General features: G+C 46.4%; 1 protein-coding gene across 1 annotated transcript in view; it reads left to right on the top strand.

The window, feature by feature from the left end:
• Positions 1 to 2,037: 2,037 nt before the first annotated feature.
• The window catches only part of PDE9A (phosphodiesterase 9A), a 243,595-nt gene continuing 224,275 nt past the window's right edge, over positions 2,038 to 21,357 (top strand). Inside the window, exons 1-3 of the mRNA XM_078658368.1 lie at positions 2,038 to 2,061; positions 12,185 to 12,255; positions 15,871 to 15,948. Coding sequence (XP_078514494.1) covers positions 2,038 to 2,061; positions 12,185 to 12,255; positions 15,871 to 15,948 — 173 coding nt within the window. The remainder of the gene's footprint in view (positions 2,062 to 12,184; positions 12,256 to 15,870; positions 15,949 to 21,357) is intronic.

Consider the following 21,357-nt stretch of genomic DNA (forward strand, 5'->3'; position numbering starts at 1 on the left):
GGGCTTCTTCTGTGGTTGAAATGGTCTGTTCTTAGGACATGGGCTGCTTCCGTGGTTGGACTGGTCTGTTCTTACTACCAGGGCTGCTTCTGTGGTTGGACTGGTCTGTTCTTAGGATGAGGGCTGCTTCGGTGGTTGGACTGGTCTCTTCTTAGGACAACGTCTTCTTCAGAAGTTGGACTGGTCTCTTCTTAGGAAAAAGGCTACTTCTGCGGTTGGATTTGTCTCTTCTTAGACCAAAGGCTTCTTCAGTGGTTGAACTGTTCTGTTCTTAGGACATGGGCTGCTTCTGTGGTTGGACTGGTCTCTTCTTAGGAAAAAGGCTACTTCAGTGGTTGAGCTGGTCTGTTCTTAGGACGACGGCTGCTTCCGTGGTTGAACTGGTCTGTTCTTAGGACAAGGGCTGCTTTGTGGTTGAACTGGTCTGTTCTTAGGACGAGGGCTGCTTCTGTGGTTGAACTGGTCTGTTCTTAAGACAAGGGCTACTTCTGTGGTTGAAATGGTCTGTTCTTAGGACAAGGGCTGCTTCTGTGGTTTAACTGGTCTGTTCTTAGGACAAGGGCTACTTCTGTAGTTGAAATGGTCTGTTCTTAGGACAAGGGCTGCTTCTGTGGTTGAACTGATCTGTTCTTACTACGAGGGCTACTTCCATGGTTAGATTGGTCTGTTCTTACTACGAGGACTGCTTCCGTGGTTGAACCGGTCTGTTCTTCCCACAAGGACTGCTTCCGTGGTTGGACTGGTCTGCACTTAGGACAACGTCTTCTTCAGGAGTTGGACTGGTCTCTTCTTAGGAAAAAGGCTACTTCAGTGGTTGAGCTGGTCTGTTCTTACCACGAGGGATGCGACAGTGGTTGGACTGTTCTGTTCTTACTACGAGCTCTGCTTCCGTGGTTGGACTGGTTTGTTCTTACTACGAGGGCTGCTTCTGTGGTTGGACTGGTCCATTCTTAGGACACGGGCTTCTTCTGTGGTTGAAATGGTCTGTTCTTAGGACATGGGCTGCTTCCGTGGTTGCACTGGTCTGTTCTTACTACGAGGGCTGCTTCCGTGGTTGGACTGGTCTGTTCTTACTACCAGGGCTGCTTCTGTGGTTGGACTGGTCTGTTCTTAGGATGAGGGCTGCTTCGGTGGTTGGACTGGTCTCTTCTTAGGACAACGTCTTCTTCAGAAGTTGGACTGGTCTCTTCTTAGGAAAAAGGCTACTTCCGCGGTTGGACTTGTCTCTTCTTAGACCAAAGGCTTCTTCAGTGGTTGAACTGTTCTGTTCTTAGGACATGGGCTGCTTCTGTGGTTGGACTGGTCTGTTCTTAGGACGACGGCTGCTTCCGTGGTTGAACTGGTCTGTTCTTAGGACGAGGGCTGCTTTGTGGTTGAACTGGTCTGTTCTTAGGACGAGGGCTGCTTCTGTGGTTGAACTGGTCTGTTCTTAAGACAAGGGCTGCTTCTGTGGTTGAACTGGTTTGTTCTTACTACGAGGGCTGCTTCAGTTGTTGAACCGGTCTGTTGTTAATACGAGGACTGCTTCTGTGGTTTAACTGGTCTGTTCTTAGGACAAAGGCTGCTTCTGAGGTTGGACTAGTTTGTTCTTCCCACGATGGCTGCTGCCGATGTTGAACTGGTCTATTCTTCCCACGAGGGAAGCTTCTGTGGCTGGACTGGTCTCTTCTTAGGACAAGGGCTGCTTCCGAGGTTGAACTAGTCTGTTCTAACTACAATTGCTGCTTCCGTGGTTGAATTGGTCTTTTCTTACTATGAGGACGGCTTCTGTGGCTGTACTGGTCTGTTCTTAGGAGAAGGGCTTCTTCAGTGGTTGAACTGGTCTGTTCTTACTATGAGGGCTGCTTCAGTGGTTGTACTGGTCTGTTCTTAGCACAAGGGCTATTTCCGTGGTTGTACTGGTCCGTTCTTAGTATGAGGGCTGCTTCAGTTGTTGAACCAGTCTGTTCTTAATACGAGGACTGCTTCTGTGGTTTAACTGGTCTGTTCTTAGGACAAGGGCTACCTCTGTGGTTGAACTGGTCTGTTCTTCCCACGATGGCTGCTACTGGTGTTGAACTGGTAAGTTCTTACCACGAGGGCTGCTTCTGTGGTTGAACTGTTCTGTTCTTATGACAAGGGCTGCTTCTGTGGTTGAATTGATCTGTTCTTAGGACGAGGGCTGCTTCAGCGGTTGAACCGGTCTTTTCTTACCAAGAGTTCTGCTTCCGTGGTTGGACTGGTCTGTTCTTATTACGAGGGCTGCTTCTGTGGGTGGACTGGTCCGTTCTTACTATGATGGCTGCTTTGTGGTTGAACTGGTTTGTTCTTACTACAAGGACTGCTTCAGTTATTGAACCAGTCTGTTCTTAATACGAGGACCAAGGTCATAAAAGAACCCCTTTGGAGAAATACGTACTTTCTACAACATTCATACAAATATTGCCTCTCAACCGTGGACAAGCTATGGACACCAGGGATGCAGCAAAAAAAGAAGAAATCAAAAAAGATTTAAAAGTATATAAACAAATGTATTCATGATTAAAATACACAGTGTAATACACATTCTATCTCACAAAGTAATCCTCATTAAAAACACAAATGCATGTCTACATCAAACACATAGATGTACATAAAAATATATTATACATGAAAAGATATTTTTGTGCTAAAAGAGGTAATATAGTTAGAGGTTGGGAACCTAAAAGGAAAAACTAGTTCCTATTGCAAAAGGAGACCCATGAATCATAAACAAATCAATTATGACAGCTAATATTCATTTTTTTAGATGCTATAATTCGAAACAATTGTCACCACAGATTTAACATGGATTCCTCTTAAAAGAATCGACGCGTTTCGGTGGGCGCTAAATCTTGGCCAACACCTTCATCAGGAAAATAATAATAAAAGATCCCAATCACAAACAAGATCTGTATCTTCTGGGTACACACGGTCTCCAGAATAAAAGCCAGCTGGAGATCTATAAAAGTATTGCCAAAATGTACTCTGTTTTAGGTACCTTGGACTGGATACTAGACTAAGTGCAATGCTATGCCACTCCGCAAAGAAAATCTTCCTTCTACGATTTAATTCATATGCTACATTTTTGAGTACTTCTATCTGATATTATACTTTTAATCCTGACCACCATGCGGTCTTGTGTAGCTCCACATGGGAAGGTTAAAACCAAGTTCTCTCTTTATTTAATGGATACGCATATGCCAAAGAACAATCTGTGTCGTTCTAAATGATTGTGCATGGGGAATTGTTCTTTCTTTAGCACCCGTGCTCCCAGTATCTTTATCCGTTACTGTTAGACACCCCAGAATCTTTTGGTGAAACTCTATTCCTTGTTTAGACGGCCGTACGGTGTTGGAGGTATTGGACTGGTCTGTTCTTAAGACATGGGCTGCTTCTGTGGATGGACTGGTCTTTTCTTAGGTCAAGGGCTGCTTCCGTGGTTGGACTGGTCTATTCTTAGGAGAAGGGCTGCTTTTGTGGTTGAACTGGACTCTTCTTAGGGCAAAGGCTTATTCAGGGGTTGGACTTGTTTCTTCTTAGGAAAAAGGCTTCTTTAGTGGTTGAACTGGTCAGTTCTTAAGACGAGGGCTGCTTCAGTGGTTGGACGGATCTGTTCTTACCACCAGGGGTGATTCCGTGGATGGACTGGTCTCTTCTTAGGACAACGGCTTCTTCAGTGTTTGAACTATTCTGTTCTTAGGACAAGGGCTGCTTCCAAGATTGAACTGGTCTGTTCTTACTACGCATACTGCTTCAGTTGTTGAACCAGTCTGTTCTTAGGACAAGAGCTACTTCTGTGGTTGAACTGGTCTGCTCTTACTACGAGAACTCCTTCTGTGGTTGAACTGGTCTGCTCTTACTACGAGGGCTGCTTCTGAGGTTGGACTGGTCAGTTCTTACTACGAGAACTCCTTCTGTGGTTGAACTGGTCTGCTCTTACTACGAGGGCTGCTTCTGAGGTTGGACTGGTCTGTTCTTCCCACGAGGACTCCTTCCGTGGTTGGACTGGTCTGTTCTTTGGACAAGGGCTGCTTCCGTGGTTGAACTGGTCTGCTCTTACTACGAGGGCTGCTTCTGAGGTTGGACTGGTCTGTTCTTCCCACGAGGACTCCTTCCGTGGTTGGACTGGTCTGTTCTTTGGACAAGGGCTGCTTCCGTGGTTGGACTGGTTTGTTCTTACTACGAGGGCTGCTTTGTGGTTGGACTGGTCCATTCTTACTACGAGGGCTGCTTTGTGGTTGGACTGGTCCATTCTTACTACGAGGGCTGCTTCTGTGGTTGGACTGGTCTGCTCTTACTACGAGAACTCCTTCTGTGGTTGAACTGGTCTGCTCTTACTACGAGGGCTGCTTCTGAGGTTGGACTGGTCTGTTCTTCCCACGAGGACTCCTCCCGTGGTTGGACTGGTCTGTTCTTTGGACAAGGGCTGCTTCCGTGGTTGGACTGGTTTGTTCTTACTACGAGGGCTGCTTTGTGGTTGGACTGGTCCATTCTTACTACGAGGGCTGCTTTGTGGTTGGACTGGTCCATTCTTACTACGAGGGCTGCTTCTGTGGTTGGACTGGTCTGCTCTTACTACGAGAACTCCTTCTGTGGTTGAACTGGTCTGCTCTTACTACGAGGGCTGCTTCTGAGGTTGGACTGGTCTGTTCTTCCCACGAGGACTCCTTCCGTGGTTGGACTGGTCTGTTCTTTGGACAAGGGCTGCTTCCGTGGTTGAACTGGTCTGCTCTTACTACGAGGGCTACTTCTGTGGTTGGACTGGTCTGTTCTTAGTACGAGGGCTGCTTCTGTGGTTGGACTGGTCTGTTCTTACTACGAGGGATGCTTCCGTGGTTGGACTGGTTTGTTCTTACTACGAGGGCTGCTTTGTGGTTGGACTGGTCTGTTTTTAATACGAGGACTGCTTCTGTGATTTAACTGGTCTGTTCTTAGGACAAGGGCTGTTTCCGATGTTGAACTGGTCTATTCTTCCCACAAGGGCAGCTTCAGTGGTTGGACTGGTCTCTTCTTAGGACAAGGGCCACTTCTGTGTTTGAAATGGTCTATTCTTAGGCCGAGGGCTTCTTCACTGGTTGAACTGGTCTGTTCTTACTAAGAGGGCTGTTTCCGTGTTGAACTGATCTGTTCTTAGGACGAGGGCTGCTTCCGTGTTGAACTGGTCTGTTCTTAGTACGAGGGCTGCTTCCGTGGTTGAAATGGTCTGTTCTTACCACGAGGGCTGCTTCCGTGTTGAACTGGTCTGTTCTTAGTACGAGGGCTGCTTCCGTGGTTGGACTGGTCTGTTCTTACTACGTGGGCTGCGTCCGTGGTTGGACTGGTCTGTTCTTACTACGAGGGCTGCTTCTGTGGTTGGACTGGTCTGTTCTTTCTACGAGTGCTGCTTCCGAGGTTGAACTGGTCAGTTCTTACTACGAGGGCTGCTTCCGTGATTGGACTGGTCTGTTCTTTCTACGAGTGCTGCTTCCGAGGTTGAACTGGTCAGTTCTTACTACGAGGGCTGCTTCCGTGGTTGGACTGGTCTGTTCTTACTACGAGGGCTGCTTCCGTGGTTGAACTGGTCTGTTCTTACTACAAGGGCTGCTTCCGTGGTTGGACTGGTCTGTTCTTACTACGAGGGCTGCTTCCGTGGTTGAACTGGTCTGTTCTTCCCACGAGGGCTGCTTCTGTGGTTGGACTGGTCTGTTCTTACTACGAGGGCTGCTTCTGTGGTTGGACTGGTCTGTTCTTACTACGTGGGCTGCTTCCGTGGTTGGACTGGTCTGTTCTTACTACGTGGGCTGCTTCCGTGGTTGGACTGGTCTGTTCTTTCTACGAGTGCTGCTTCCGAGGTTGAACTGGTCAGTTCTTACTACGAGGGCTGCTTCTGTGGTTGGACTGGTCTGTTCTTACTACGAGGGCTGCTTCTGTGGTTGGACTGGTCTGTTCTTCCCACAAGGGCTGCTTCTGTGGTTGGACTGGTCTGTTCTTCCCACGAGGGCTGCTTCTGTGGTTGGACTGGTCTGTTCTTACTACGTGGGCTGCTTCCGTGGTTGGACTGGTCTGTTCTTCCCACGAGGGCTGCTTCTGTGGTTGGACTGGTCTGTTCTTACTACGAGGGCTGCTTCCGTGGTTGAACTGGTCTGTTCTTCCCACGAGGGCTGCTTCTGTGGTTGGACTGGTCTGTTCTTACTACAAGGGCTGCTTCCGTGGTTGGACTGGTCTGTTCTTACTACGAGGGCTGCTTCCGTGGTTGAACTGGTCTGTTCTTCCCACGAGGGCTGCTTCTGTGGTTGGACTGGTCTGTTCTTACTACGAGGGCTGCTTCTGTGGTTGGACTGGTCTGTTCTTACTACGTGGGCTGCTTCCGTGGTTAGACTGGTCTGTTCTTACTACGTGGGCTGCTTCCGTGGTTGGACTGGTCTGTTCTTTCTACGAGTGCTGCTTCCGAGGTTGAACTGGTCAGTTCTTACTATGAGGGCTGCTTCCGTGTTTGAACTGGTCTGTTCTTACTATGAGGACTGCTTCCGTGGTTGGACTGGTCTGTTCTTACTATGAGGGCTGCTTCCGTGGTTGTACTGGTCTGTTCTTACTACGAGGGCTGCTTCTGAAGTAGAACGGATCTGTCCTTACTACGAGGGCTGCTTCCGTGGTTGGACTGGTCTGTTCTTAGGACGAGGGCTGCTACCGTGGTTGGACTGGTCTGTTCTTACTATGAGGACTGCTTCCGTGGTTGTACTGGTCTGTTCTTACTATGAGGGCTGCTTTCGTGTTTGAACTGGTCTGTTCTTACTATGAGGACTGCTTCCGTGGTTGTACTGGTCTGTTCTTACTATGAGGGCTGCTTCCGTGTTTGAACTGGTCTGTTCTTACTATGAGGACTGCTTCCGTGGTTGGACTGGTCTGTTCTTACTATGAGGACTGCTTCCGTGTTTGAACTGGTCTGTTCTTACTATGAGGACTGCTTCCGTGGTTGGACTGGTCTGTTCTTACTATGAGGACTGCTTCCGTGTTTGAACTGGTCTGTTCTTCCCACAAGGGCTGCTTCTGTGGTTGGACTGGTCTGTTCTTCCCACAAGGGCTGCTTCTGTGGTTGGACTGGTCTGTTCTTCCCACGAGGGCTGCTTCTGTGGTTGGACTGGGTTCTTACTACGTGGGCTGCTTCCGTGGTTGGACTGGTCTGTTCTTCCCACGAGGGCTGCTTCTGTGGTTGGACTGGTCTGTTCTTACTACGAGGGCTGCTTCCGTGGTTGAACTGGTCTGTTCTTCCCACGAGGGCTGCTTCTGTGGTTGGACTGGTCTGTTCTTACTACGAGGGCTGCTTCCGTGGTTGGACTGGTCTGTTCTTACTACGTGGGCTGCTTCCTCGGTTGGACTGGTCTGTTCTTACTACGAGGGCTGCTTCCGTGGTTGAACTGGTCTGTTCTTACTACAAGGGCTGCTTCCGTGGTTGGACTGGTCTGTTCTTACTACGAGGGCTGCTTCCGTGGTTGAACTGGTCTGTTCTTCCCACGAGGGCTGCTTCTGTGGTTGGACTGGTCTGTTCTTACTACGAGGGCTGCTTCTGTGGTTGGACTGGTCTGTTCTTACTACGTGGGCTGCTTCCGTGGTTGGACTGGTCTGTTCTTACTACGTGGGCTGCTTCCGTGGTTGGACTGGTCTGTTCTTTCTACGAGTGCTGCTTCCGAGGTTGAACTGGTCAGTTCTTACTATGAGGGCTGCTTCCGTGTTTGAACTGGTCTGTTCTTACTATGAGGACTGCTTCCGTGGTTGGACTGGTCTGTTCTTACTATGAGGGCTGCTTCCGTGGTTGTACTGGTCTGTTCTTACTACGAGGGCTGCTTCTGAAGTAGAACGGATCTGTCCTTACTACGAGGGCTGCTTCCGTTGTTGGACTGGTCTGTTCTTAGGACGAGGGCTGCTTCCGTGGTTGTACTGGTCTGTTCTTACTATGAGGGCTGCTTCCGTGTTTGAACTGGTCTGTTCTTACTATGAGGACTGCTTCCGTGGTTGGACTGGTCTGTTCTTACTATGAGGACTGCTTCCGTGTTTGAACTGGTCTGTTCTTACTATGAGGACTGCTTCCGTGGTTGGACTGGTCTGTTCTTACTATGAGGACTGCTTCCGTGTTTGAACTGGTCTGTTCTTCCCACAAGGGCTGCTTCTGTGGTTGGACTGGTCTGTTCTTCCCACAAGGGCTGCTTCTGTGGTTGGACTGGTCTGTTCTTCCCACGAGGGCTGCTTCTGTGGTTGGACTGGGTTCTTACTACGTGGGCTGCTTCCGTGGTTGGACTGGTCTGTTCTTCCCACGAGGGCTGCTTCTGTGGTTGGACTGGTCTGTTCTTACTACGAGGGCTGCTTCCGTGGTTGAACTGGTCTGTTCTTCCCACGAGGGCTGCTTCTGTGGTTGGACTGGTCTGTTCTTACTACGAGGGCTGCTTCCGTGGTTGGACTGGTCTGTTCTTACTACGTGGGCTGCTTCCGTGGTTGGACTGGTCTGTTCTTACTACGAGGGCTGCTTCCGTGGTTGAACTGGTCTGTTCTTACTACAAGGGCTGCTTCCGTGGTTGGACTGGTCTGTTCTTACTACGAGGGCTGCTTCCGTGGTTGAACTGGTCTGTTCTTCCCACGAGGGCTGCTTCTGTGGTTGGACTGGTCTGTTCTTACTACGAGGGCTGCTTCTGTGGTTGGACTGGTCTGTTCTTACTACGTGGGCTGCTTCCGTGGTTGGACTGGTCTGTTCTTACTACGTGGGCTGCTTCCGTGGTTGGACTGGTCTGTTCTTTCTACGAGTGCTGCTTCCGAGGTTGAACTGGTCAGTTCTTACTATGAGGGCTGCTTCCGTGTTTGAACTGATCTGTTCTTACTATGAGGACTGCTTCCGTGGTTGGACTGGTCTGTTCTTACTATGAGGGCTGCTTCCGTGGTTGTACTGGTCTGTTCTTACTACGAGGGCTGCTTCTGAAGTAGAACGGATCTGTCCTTACTACGAGGGCTGCTTCCGTGGTTGGACTGGTCTGTTCTTAGGACGAGGGCTGCTTCCGTGGTTGGACTGGTCTGTTCTTACTATGAGGACTGCTTCCGTGGTTGTACTGGTCTGTTCTTACTATGAGGACTGCTTCCGTGTTTGAACTGGTCTGTTCTTACTATGAGGACTGCTTCCGTGTTTGAACTGGTCTGTTCTTACTATGAGGACTGCTTCCGTGTTTGAACTGGTCTGTTCTTACTATGAGGACTGCTTCCGTGTTTGAACTGGTCTGTTCTTACCACCAGGGCTGCTTCCGTGGTTGGACTGATCTGTTCTTAGTACGAGGGCTGCTTCAGTGGTTGAACTGGTCTGTTCCTTGGATGCGGCTCCTTTAGTAATTGCATTGTTGTGCTCTTAGGATGAGGATGGTGTAACATCCAATAATTATTTCTGATGAGCCACTTAGGTGCTCTATTTTGTTAGAGGTGTTCAAATTTCATTTTCAAATTTAATTTATTTATTTTGCAGTACGGCACCATCATTGCTCAAAATGTAATGAGGTGTTCAGTTCCACTTTCTTTGTGATGAATTAAATTATTCTTGCATTCATCGTTATCTTCTGGTGTTGTTACAATCTTTAGTACTTATGCCCATTTTTGTGTTTGACCTCTTCTCCCTACTATTGCGAAGAGGCGGTGTATATGGTGTGTGTTTTGTGTTCTTTTATTCTTTTGCTCCTCTACTTCTTAAAGGGAAAGGTGTGTTGTATCCTGCTTACCCTCTTCTTTGTCCTTTTTCTAGTTCTCTGCTGCTCAGCCAGTCCCTGTGATGTCATGTATGGTTCTATCTGTGTATGTTTAAGTGTACTTGTCAGTTATCTTGGAGGCTGAGCAGCCGGGCAGCTGCTCCCGGTGAGGCCTCTAGCGGAGCTTTTACTGATGACCACCCTATCTATATGCTGTACCTGATTGATTACAAAGAATAAACAGACATCCTGACACAGCAACAAAGGAGCCATCATTATTTTATTGGATGACACAGGTGGTCCAGTTGGTTGTAATGCTTTGCCCGTTAGAAGCAGCGCTTGCAGCCCATCGTAGACTGGGTTGGGTCGCCACCTCTTTCACTGGTGACCAGTCGAGTGCTATGGACTGGTCCAGTGGCTGTGATTAGCATTTTGGATTTTTTGGCCAATTCTAACAGTGTGGCCCCTGTGCCCTCCTGTGCAGCTGTTATTGGCATCCCTAAGGTGGCCTTTGGAAGGGTATATTTGGATGTATGACGTTACAACGCATGCTTTTACAACGCATGCTTTTACCACGCAGTTTTTACAACGCATACTTTTACAACGCATAATGCTTTTAGGCGCTGGATAGTGAATAGTTTAATTTACTATTCCAACTCCAGTCCCCGTGGATAGTAGGGAAGGTTATTGGATAGTAAATTAACCTATTCCCTATCCTAGAGCGCCCCCCAGAGCAATGCGTTGTAATAGTTTGCGTTGTAAAAGTTGTGTTGTAATGGTATGTCGTTGTAAAAGTTTCGTTGTAAAGGCTGTATACCGTATATTTCCTTACCGGCCCAGACTGACCATACCGTTATTTTGCTAGCCACAGGTCAGTAGTCACATTTTTTCCCAAGGGTCCATTCAGATGTCTTACTGATTAAACTCCAGCCATTCACAGTTGTTCCCCACACACAGCTTGGAGGCGCTGGTTACAAAAAAAACTCAGTAATGAAATAAAGCGGACCTGGGTTGGAAGCAGAACCCGGGGGGGAAAGCAGGCTGAAGGGTATTTGTTTGTTGGTACATGTCTGCATCAAAAGTGTCCTAGAGTGAGGTCTTCAGAAAGGAAACACCATTGATATGAGTTTGCAGGTACTGCAAAACCTCTATAGCGCCTACTGTGCATAGTATCAGCACCACTGAGCTGGAAAGAGGGCCGCGTCTTTGGTTCCTTCTTAGCAGGGGAGTAACTCCTTTACTCCAAGGGAGATTCTTCAGTCATCCAACATAGTGTAGATAGTCGTAGTACTTGGTTTCTATAGCAGAGTTTCGTCCAGGTAAAACTAAAGTCCTGTAGTCAGGCGTTCCTACTTTATACCCAAGGAAGGGGTGGGACAAACTCTGGGGACCCACCTATGGGAGGGTCAGGACAGAGGGGTAGTTACACTCATGTCCTTTGTCCAGTTTCGCGCCAGAGCAAGAGCAAATGGCTCCTGCAACCGGTTTGAGCTGGACTATGCACAGGGACACCAAATGTGCCCCCAGTGCAGACATAAAAGCACTCTCAGAGTACACGGACCCAGCCCCAAAACACTAAAGCCTGTCTGGGAGGTGGTTACACCTCCCTGTGACAGGAAACCTATTGTCCAGGCCTCCCCTCCTGGCAGCATCCATCTTGTGATGCCAGAGTCGAGAAAGCTGGTACCGGGTTTACCGGTGTTGTCATATTTCTCCCTCTTGGTGGGTGGAATCATACCTCCCACACCAGTTACTGGTGTGGAGGCATGATTCCAAGGTGTTTGACACCAAACACAACAGGTTTCTGTGCAGCCGTGTTAAAGTTAGCATTTATCAGGAAGGTTATAATGCACTTAGGAATATATGATTGGCTGCATCACAGAACAACCCCGGAGAATAGATTCCGAAGGCTGCAGAGGGGTTCTGCTCATGCATGGGTACCCTCTCACATAAAACCCAGCACCCTGCCTTCAGGATTGATAAGGCCTGCCTTAGGGGTGACCGATAGGTTTATATTTGCAGTGATATAAGGTAGATGTAGTGAACCTATATCTAAGTGAGGGGTGCATGCACCACCTTACACAGGTTGCAGTAGCAGACCTGTGGTGTCAGTTTGAGTGGTCTCTCAAGGGTTGCACAATACATGCTGCTGCCCCTGTGAGGCCTCTGGGGTACCTATGCCCTGGGTACATAGTATAACATATACTAGGGACTGATATGGGTACCCCAGAATCCAATCTGGACTATCCCTAAAGTACATGCAATCAATTTAGAGGAGAAAGCAGCTAAACTGGAGTTTGGAATAGCAGGATCTCATCCAGACTAAGTCAAAAACAGTGAAACACCAGAAAAAAGTGGGGGTAACTATAAGAAGCAGATCCTACTCTCCTACATGTCTGATCAGTGCAGTGACGTGTCTGAACAGTGCCAGTGACATGCGTCATCAGTGCCAGTGATGTGTCAGTGATGTGTGCTCTCTCCTTCTCCTGCAGGTCGCCTTCAGCCGGTTCTGCAGCTCGGCGGACATCAAGGACCTGCTCTGTGTTGCTGCGGGGCTTCCCCGGTAGGTACCACCCTCTCTTGACACTTTCTTTTCTATAATGTTTCTATAGGTGACTGGAAGCTCCAAAAATCCAGTCCACTCTTTGAAGGCGCCTCATTCACCTGATGTCCTAACATACATCATGGCGGCTCAGAAATGAGGTCATCTGATGCTCGCTGCTGACATCTGCATTGTCCTCAGGTCACAAGTTTAGGCCCCGGCAAGTCTTTCTGAGCCTCCCCTGGTCGTTAAACTGAGCATCATTACACGGAGTGATAGTAACACCTGTTATTTACAGCGCCCATAAATAGCACGAGTCTAGGCCTGTATTTACAAAACTGTCAGGCAACGCAGCGCGGCACCCAAAGTTGCTGCGCTGACTTGGGAGAGAGCAGAAAAGCGCCTCATATACCCGGATATGGCACTATCCGTTTCTCTCACTAGCGCCGGCGCACAATCAGTCTACCGAGCACCACCACACACCTTTACACCATAGTGCAACGGTGTCTCCGTGAGTCTAGCATTTATACTGGCAGGACCCCCTTCCAGTACAGAGTACTAGGCTTAGACTAACTTTAAAACTTTTCCCACCACAGTGTGTGTTGTACATTGCTGCACGTGGGAAAAGTTCGGAGAAACACATTTTTTTTTCTTTTTTAACAAATTGCCCCCACGGTCAGAGCCATTCATTGACTGCCTAGTAGAAAGAAAACTCTGTTCAAATAGATCTGCCTGACCTACACACCTGTGTCAGGCATGCGCCCAAAACACCTAGGGCCCGATTCACAGAATGAATTTAAGACTCAATCCTAAACTTACTACTATTTTGGTAATCACAGAATGCACTTACTACTTTTGGTATTCACAGAAGTTAGGATTTTGTCTTAAGTTTGTCTTAAAACAGACTTAAGACAGACTTAAGTTAGGATGTTGTCTTAAGTCTGTCTTAAATTTGTCTTAAGACAAACTTAACACAAAATCCTAACTTCTGTGATTACCAAAATAGTAGTAAGTTTAGGATTATTTCTTAAATTAGTTCTGTGAATCGGCCCCTACAGAACAGAATCACTCTCTACCATCCTGAGGGAAACTTAAGATCTAAAAATCACCTTCTTCTCTGTCCTCGGCGCATTCGAACGTCAAAACGTTGCCATAAGCTTTCTCGTATCTTGTCCTTCACCACTGTAATATATGTCCCCTGTTCATCCGCGCATGCCCCTGTTTTCTGGTTGTAAAAAGCATCTCAAAACCTCGCTGTTCTGTTCCGCTACCTCTTCACCTATTTGCCGGTCTCAGCGTCGAGATGTCCCTCCAGGGCCGAGTCGTTGCGCTTTATCAAATACCCACTAACATAACGTAACATGGGACGCGCCCTTGAGTCAGATTAACACAAAGCACTGCTTTACGCTGCTTTGGGTTACTTTCAGGTAATTTTCCAGACCAAATGTTTTGCTGTGGAAAATAAATTGGAAAAAAGTATTTTGTGTCGGATCACGTTACTTTTGTGATGCAAACTCAGTGCAAAATGTTTGTGAATCTGTGCCGTAGTATGCAATGGTATATTCTGCTTTGTCTCTGGTGTTGGGTACGCTTCTGTGTGGATTACTGGTCTTAATTCATTGAGCCCAATTCCCCGCCTCGGTGGGTCTTGGGCTCAAAAATTCCACGGACCTCATAATTCTCGCCTCGGTGCCTGTTCCAATCATGGGTCCCACTCTGCAACTCTGGCCAATAGCTTGCTTAATCTCCACAACGGCCCCCACAGCGCTAGGATGCTTGGCTTCAGCTTGGGGGTGCCCAGGAGTGGACACCTCACAGGGAAAGCCAGGATGGGTTCCACAGCGGTATCCGTACTAGCGCCTTCAGACCCTTGCGGGTGAGTAGTGCGCTATACAAGTATCAATTTACATTTACATGTAGGAACTTTAGGACTCCTAAATGCCTCTGTGAATACCGAAAGTCTTAAAGTTAGGATTTTCTCAGTTTAGGAATCCTAATTTTAAGACTTTCAGTATTCACAGAAGGAATTTAGGAGTCCTAAAGTTAGGAGTCCTAACGTCTGTGAATACCGAAATGAGCAAGTGCCGTCTGTGAATACCAAAATGGTAGTAAGTTTAGGATTTTGTCTTAAGTTAGTTCTGTGAATCGGGCCTGTTGTGTCGAAGAGTTTAGTCTAACCTTCCTGTTAACAAACCTTACAACAAGTGCATTAGGCCGGCATTATCTATTGTGAAAATGATCTGTTTAAGCCAGTAGTCCTGTAAGAGTGGATTATTATGCCATGTTGTTGAAGCCTCTAAACAAGTATTTTGTTTCATGGATTCCCACAGATCACTTTAGTAATCCAGCCTTTGCTGTTGCTCTCCACTCTGGTTTCCTCCTCTTACAATCCCTGCAGAGAAGCTTTGAGCTTTGATAATCTTTCTTAACCCACTCTTTTCTGACTGTATGCCAGAGGCTTGCCTTGTGGGAGATCTTATGCAGAATTAGCTCGGCTTGTGCTGGGCCTGGTGACAGGCAGAGATCACGGCTGGAGGCCTCAAGGCGCTGGGGGGGGGGGGGGGTGGCAGCTACTGATCCAACAGCCAGTTCTTGAGGAGTCTCATAAGTGCCACAAGTCTGATATGTGTTTATTATGAAAGGTTATGACAAAGGCAGTAAGTTTGACCAACTGATTGTGAAGAGGCTTTCTTAAAGCCGACAGTCCTGCAGTGGTATAGTGTCATTATGTTATCTTAAAGTCTGCCAACAGGTGTTCCATGACAAAATCCCACAGATTACGACAGGAGGCAAAGATGTTGGTGTTGGCTACACATCTGACGAGCACCTGGAGCTGACAGTTTGCAATGAGAAGTCTTGTTAGGCCCTTTACACAATATTATATATTCTGTTGCCAAAGGGTTGTTTATTGTTTTGCAGACACTTATTTTGTAAATATTCCTGATTTTATGACTGCTTATTTGATGGTTACCTTGCAGAAAACATTATCGTATCATAGACCTGAACTAGTTATGTGATCAGTCAATGAATGATAAAGGGTGCATTCCTGATCAGCCAATGAATGATAAAGGGTGCATTCCTGATCAGCCAATGAATGATACAGGGTGCATTCCTGATCAGCCAATGAATGATACAGGGTGCATTCCTGATCAGCCAATGAATGATAAAGGGTGCATTCCTGATCAGCCAATGAATGATAAAGGGTGCATTCCTGAGTTTCCTCTTTAGGAACAGATATTTCTCCTGCCTTTGGTCCAATCTGTTTATTATTTTTTTTAAACTACAACAAAGGCAGTAAGTCTGACTTGTTTATTGTGAAAATCACGTCTTATGACTTTTGTGGGTGGAATGAAATTACACTGTTAATGCCAATAGGCAGGTATTTTGTGTCTCTTGACCAGGCTATGGCAGCCATTCAGGCCTAAAGCCGCTTCCTAGCTCACAGCCCATCGGGGAGTTCCAGCAGCGCTAAGGCCAATCTTGGCCTCTAGGCGCTAGCCTCGTGAGCCGGAGCCAGCTCTTCGTTCTAGGGTCTCGCTTGTGGGACACGGGCTGTTTCTAGCACATGATGCGTGTTCTCTGGACATGTTCCTTTGCATGTTCTGTAAACATCTTCCTCTTGCCTTTATTCTCCAGGAACACCAGCCTGTCTCTTGTGACCATCGACGGCGCCATGGTCTCTCTGGACCCCACGATGCCCGCCAACTCCGAGAGGTAAGTGCTTCTCAGACATGCAAGGTGGGCACAGACTTCAGGGAGCATGCGGCTTCTGCTGCAGGAGGTCAGCGGGCCTGGGAGCCAGGGTCACCGCATCATGGGTGGTACAAGGACCAGGCGCCTTCAATGCGGGTAGTACATTTGGAGCGCCGCACTAGGCTCTCCGGTCCCCAGGCACAATTCATCGGGCCCGATTCACAGAACTAACTTAAGACAAAATCCTAAACGTACTACTTTTGGTATTCACAGAAGGCATTTAGTAGTAGTAAAGTTAGGATTTTGTCTTAAGTCTGTCTTAAGTCTGTCCTAAGTTTGTCTTAAGTCAAACTTAAGACAAAATCCTAACTTTACTACTACTAAATGCCGTCTGTGAATACCAAAAGTAGTAGGACAGACTTAAGACAGACTTAAGACAAACATAGGACAGACTTAAGACAGACTTAAGACAGACTTAAGACAAACTTAAGACAGACTTAAGACAGACTTAAGACAGACTTAAGACAAACTTAAGACAGACTTCAGACAGACTTAAGACAAACTTAAGACAAACTTTGGACAGACTTAAGACAAACTTAAGACAGACTTCAGACAGACTTAAGACAAACTTAAGACAAACTTTGGACAGACTTAAGGCAGACTTAAGACAAAATCCTAACTTTACTAATACTAAATGCCATCTGTGAATACCAAAAGTAGTAGGACAGACTTAAGACAGACTTAAGACAGACTTAAGACAAACATAGGGCAGACTTAAGACAGATTTCAGACAGATTTAAGACAAACTTAAGACAAACTTTGGACAGACTTAAGACAGACTTAAGCAGACTTAAGACAAAATCCTAACTTTACTACCACTAAATGCCTTCTGTGAATACCAAAAGTAGTAAGTTTAGGATTTTGTCTTAAGTTAGTTCTGTGAATCGGGCCCTTAGTTCCAAGCTCATGCCGCGCTGTCCATTAGAATTCAGTAGTTGATGTGGGCACTTGAGAGGCACCCCTCTCCCGATATAATCACCGGTGGATGGTGTGGTTTCCTCGTAGGCGATCTTTGATGTCCCTGAGATATCCGAGAGACCTGACTGGTCCTTGGATAGCCCACTTCAGGGGGCCACACTTCAGCAGGTAGTCAGCCCAGGCCAGCCACTATTCAGGAAGGACGCACGGTCCCTTCCAATGGCAGTAATCCTCCTTGTGCACAACAGATTCCTCTCGCAATGCGCACCACGAGGTGCTGGTTCTCTGGTCCCACGTCCCCACAAGCGGATCTCCCCTTTTCGGGAGGGTGGCCCCAGTAACTATACTGCAGTGGGCTTTTAAACTTAGGGGGGTTCACAGGGTATCCCTTTGAAGCACAGATGGGTCCCTTAAGATTCTGTCCTTCCTGTCGGCCATGAGGCATGCTTATTTTGATGATCCTCTTAAGTTACAACAGTGAATCTACGCTTACTTACACATGCTAACCTTGACAGCACTGTAAACAAGACTTTTCAATGCAATAGGTCTTGCATTTGCGAGCGTTTAAGCTATTGGCATTGTAAATGACAAAACCTTTTATTTCTGTTTTTAAAAGCAACACATATAGAAAGCCATTGTTATTTTTAATGTCAAGAGCTCAAACTCTCACAAATGCGATACCACTTTAATGGTGGGCGCGCCTCTTTTTGGAGAGGTGTGGCTCACTGGTTAGAAGCGGCAGACCCGTAAGCAGAGGACGGCCCGGGACCAGGGTTCAATTCCCGACGCGGCAGGGTCGTGGACCAGGGTCAAAACAGACTCGATAATTCTCGCCTCGGTGCCTACTCTAACCAGGGAACACACTCGGCAACTCTGGGCATTAAGCTTGCCTCATCTCTACAACGGCCCCCCACAGACGCCGGGGATGGCTGGTTTCACCTTGGAGATACCCAGAAGGGACCATCTCACAGGGAAAACCAGGACGGGTTCCCCAGCGGTCTTCAGCGCGAGGATACTCCATTGAGTCGCAGTGCGCTTTACAAGTACACCCACATTTACATTTACATTTTTTTAGATGCTGCTCTCATATTCAGGTTACAGCGAGCAGCGTCTAAACAAAGGGGGGTGGCCAACATTAAAGCGAAAGCGTGTATGGCGCTTTCACCCAAAGTGAAAAAAATAATAATTAATTTCAAAAAGGTTCTGTAGCGCGTCCGCTAAAGTGAAAGTGGCCCGCAAAGGTAATTAAATAAGCGTGGATGCTTAAGTGAAAGTGGACCGCGCTGTAAATGAAATAGATAAATAAACACTGCCGCTAAAGTGAAAGTGGACTGCACCGTATATTAAATATTTAAATAAGCGCGGCCGCTATAGTTAAAGCGGACCGCGCTGTAATTTGAATAAATACATTACTATTGAAATAAAATTGGGTGGCGTGCTGCGAGGTTGTGGGTGGAATAGGAAAAGAGCATTAAATAAAACAGTGCTCACCGGCTTATCAAGCAGACCATGTAACAACATCAGTAAAAGGTCCAATCATTATGGGAGTTTACAAATACAGCAAGGCGATACCAAGGAGGGACTAAAAAGCCTATTCACAAATGAAAAGCAAACAATTAGCAAGGACAGCAACACGTACCAATGAAAAAGATAGGCGGGGAACAACGCGGAGCTTGTGTGCCGTACCTCAATACAGCATGCTCCAAAGCAGCGCGTGCGTGCCCAGGCTCGACCTAAAAAGGAATAGTGAATCTACACTCCCTTATGGATGCTTTCCATGACGATACCGTGCAGTTAGAACAATGAATCTACACTCCCTTATACCTATTTAACGGGAAACATCCTTTACAACGAAACTTTTACCACGCAGTGCCTTTACGACGCAACTTTTACAACGCAAACCATCACAACGCATTACGCTGGGGGGGCGCTCTAGGATAGGGAATAGATTTAATTTACTATCCAACACCTTCCCTAGTGGAGTTGGAATAGTAAATTAAACTATTCACTATCCAGCACCCCAAAGCGCTATGCGTTGTAATGGTATGCGTGGTAAAAACCGCGTTGTAAAAGCATGCAATGTAAAAGCATGCGTTGTAATGTCATACATCCCTATTTAACTAATGATACTTTGGAGAACAGTGAATCTCCACCCCACATTAAATCTACGCTCTCTTATGCAAGCTTAAATTGACAATACTGTGGAGTTAGAACAATTAATCTACACTCCCTTACGCAAGCTTAAATTGATGATACTATGGAGTTAGAACATTAAATATATGCTCTCTTATGCATGCTTAAATTAACAATATGTAGTAAAAGAGTAGTGAAACTACACTCATTTTTTCATATTTACCTTGATGATACTTTGGAGGACAGTGAATCTATGCTCCTTTGTGTATGCTTACCTTAATGATATTGTCAAGGTAGAACAGTGAATCTGTATTCCATTATATTTAATTTGATAATACTGTAGAAAAGAATAGTTAATACTCACTCCCTTAAATATATTCACCTTGATGATACGTTGGAGAATAGTGAATCTACACTCCCTTATGCATGCTTATCGTGACGATACTGTGGAGTTAAAACAGTGAATCTACACTTCCTTATGCATGCTTACCTTGACGATACTGTGGAGTTAGAACAGTGAATCTACACTCCCTTATGCATGCTTATCGTGACAATACTGCGTAGTTAGAACAGTGAATCTACACTCCCTTATGCATGCTTACTGTGATGATAGTGTGGAGTTAGAACAGTGAATCTACACTTCCTTATGCATGCTTACCTTGACAATACTGTGGAAAAAGACCAGTGAATATACACTCCCTTATGCATGCTTATCGTGACGATACTGTGGAGTTAGAACAGTGAATCCACACTCCCTTATGCATGCTTATCGTGACGATACTGTGGAGTTAAAACAGTGAATCTACACTTCCTTATGCATGCTTACCTTGACGATACTGTGGAGTTAGAACAGTGAATCCACACTCCCCTATGCATGCTTATCATGATGATACTGTGGAGTTAGAACAGTGAATCTACACTCCCTTATGCATGCTTACTTTGATGATACTGTGGAGTTAGAACAGTGAATCCACACTCCCTTATGCATGCTTATCGTGACGATACTGTGGAGTTAGAACAGTGAATCCACACTCCCTTATGCATGCTTATCGTGATGATACTGTGGAGTTAGAACAGTGAATCTACACTCCCTTATGCATGCTTACTTTGATGATACTGTGGAGTTAGAACAGTGAATCTACACTCCCTTATGCATGCTTACCTTGACGATACTGTGGAAAAAGACCAGTGAATCTACACTCCCTTATGCATGCTTATCGTGACGATACTCTGGAGTTAGAACAGTGAATCCACACTCCCCTATGCATGCTTATCATGATGATACTGTGGAGTTAGAACAGTGAATCTACACTCCCTTATGCATGCTTACTTTGATGATACTGTGGAGTTAGAACAGTGAATCTACACTCCCTTATGCATGCTTACCTTGACGATACTGTGGAAAAAGACCAGTGAATCTACACTCCCTTATGCATGCTTACTGTGATGATACTGTGGAGTTAGAACAGTGAATCTACACTTCCTTATGCATGCTTATCGTGACGATACTGTGGAGTTAGAACAGTGAATCCACCCTCCCTTATGCATGCTTATCGTGACGATACTGGGGAGTTAGAACAGTGAATCCACACTCCCTTATACATGCTTATCGTGATGATACTGTGGAGTTAGAACAGTGAATCTACACTCCCTTATGCATGCTTACTTTGATGATACTGTGGAGTTAGAACAGTGAATCTACACTCCCTTATGCATGCTTACCTTGACGATACTGTGGAGTTAGAACAGTGAATCTACACTTCCTTATGCATGCTTACCTTGACGATACTGTGGAAAAAGACCAGTGAATCTACACTCCCTTATGCATGCTTACCCTGATGATACTGTGGTGTTAGAACAGTGAATCTACACTTCCTTATGCATGCTTACCTTGACGATACTGTGGAAAAAGACCAGTGAATCTACACTCCCTTATGCATGCTTACCCTGATGATACTGTGGAGTTAGAACAGTGAATCTACACTCCCTTATGCATGCTTACTTTAATGATACTGTGGAGTTAGAACAGTGAATCTACACTCCCTTATGCATGCTTACCTTGACGATACTGTGGAGTTAGAACAGTGAATCTACACTTCCTTATGCATGCTTACCTTGACGATACTGTGGAAAAAGACCAGTGAATCTACACTCCCTTATGCATGCTTACCCTGATGATACTGTGGTGTTAGAACTGTGAATCTACACTCCCTTATGCATGCTTACCTTGACGATACTGTGGAAAAAGACCAGTGAATCTACACTCCCTTATGCATGCTTACCCTGATGATACTGTGGTGTTAGAACAGTGAATCTACA

The sequence above is a fragment of the Lissotriton helveticus genome, chromosome 8 (assembly GCF_964261635.1).
Source record: "Lissotriton helveticus chromosome 8, aLisHel1.1, whole genome shotgun sequence".
In the NCBI taxonomy this organism is placed as follows: domain Eukaryota; kingdom Metazoa; phylum Chordata; class Amphibia; order Caudata; family Salamandridae; genus Lissotriton; species Lissotriton helveticus.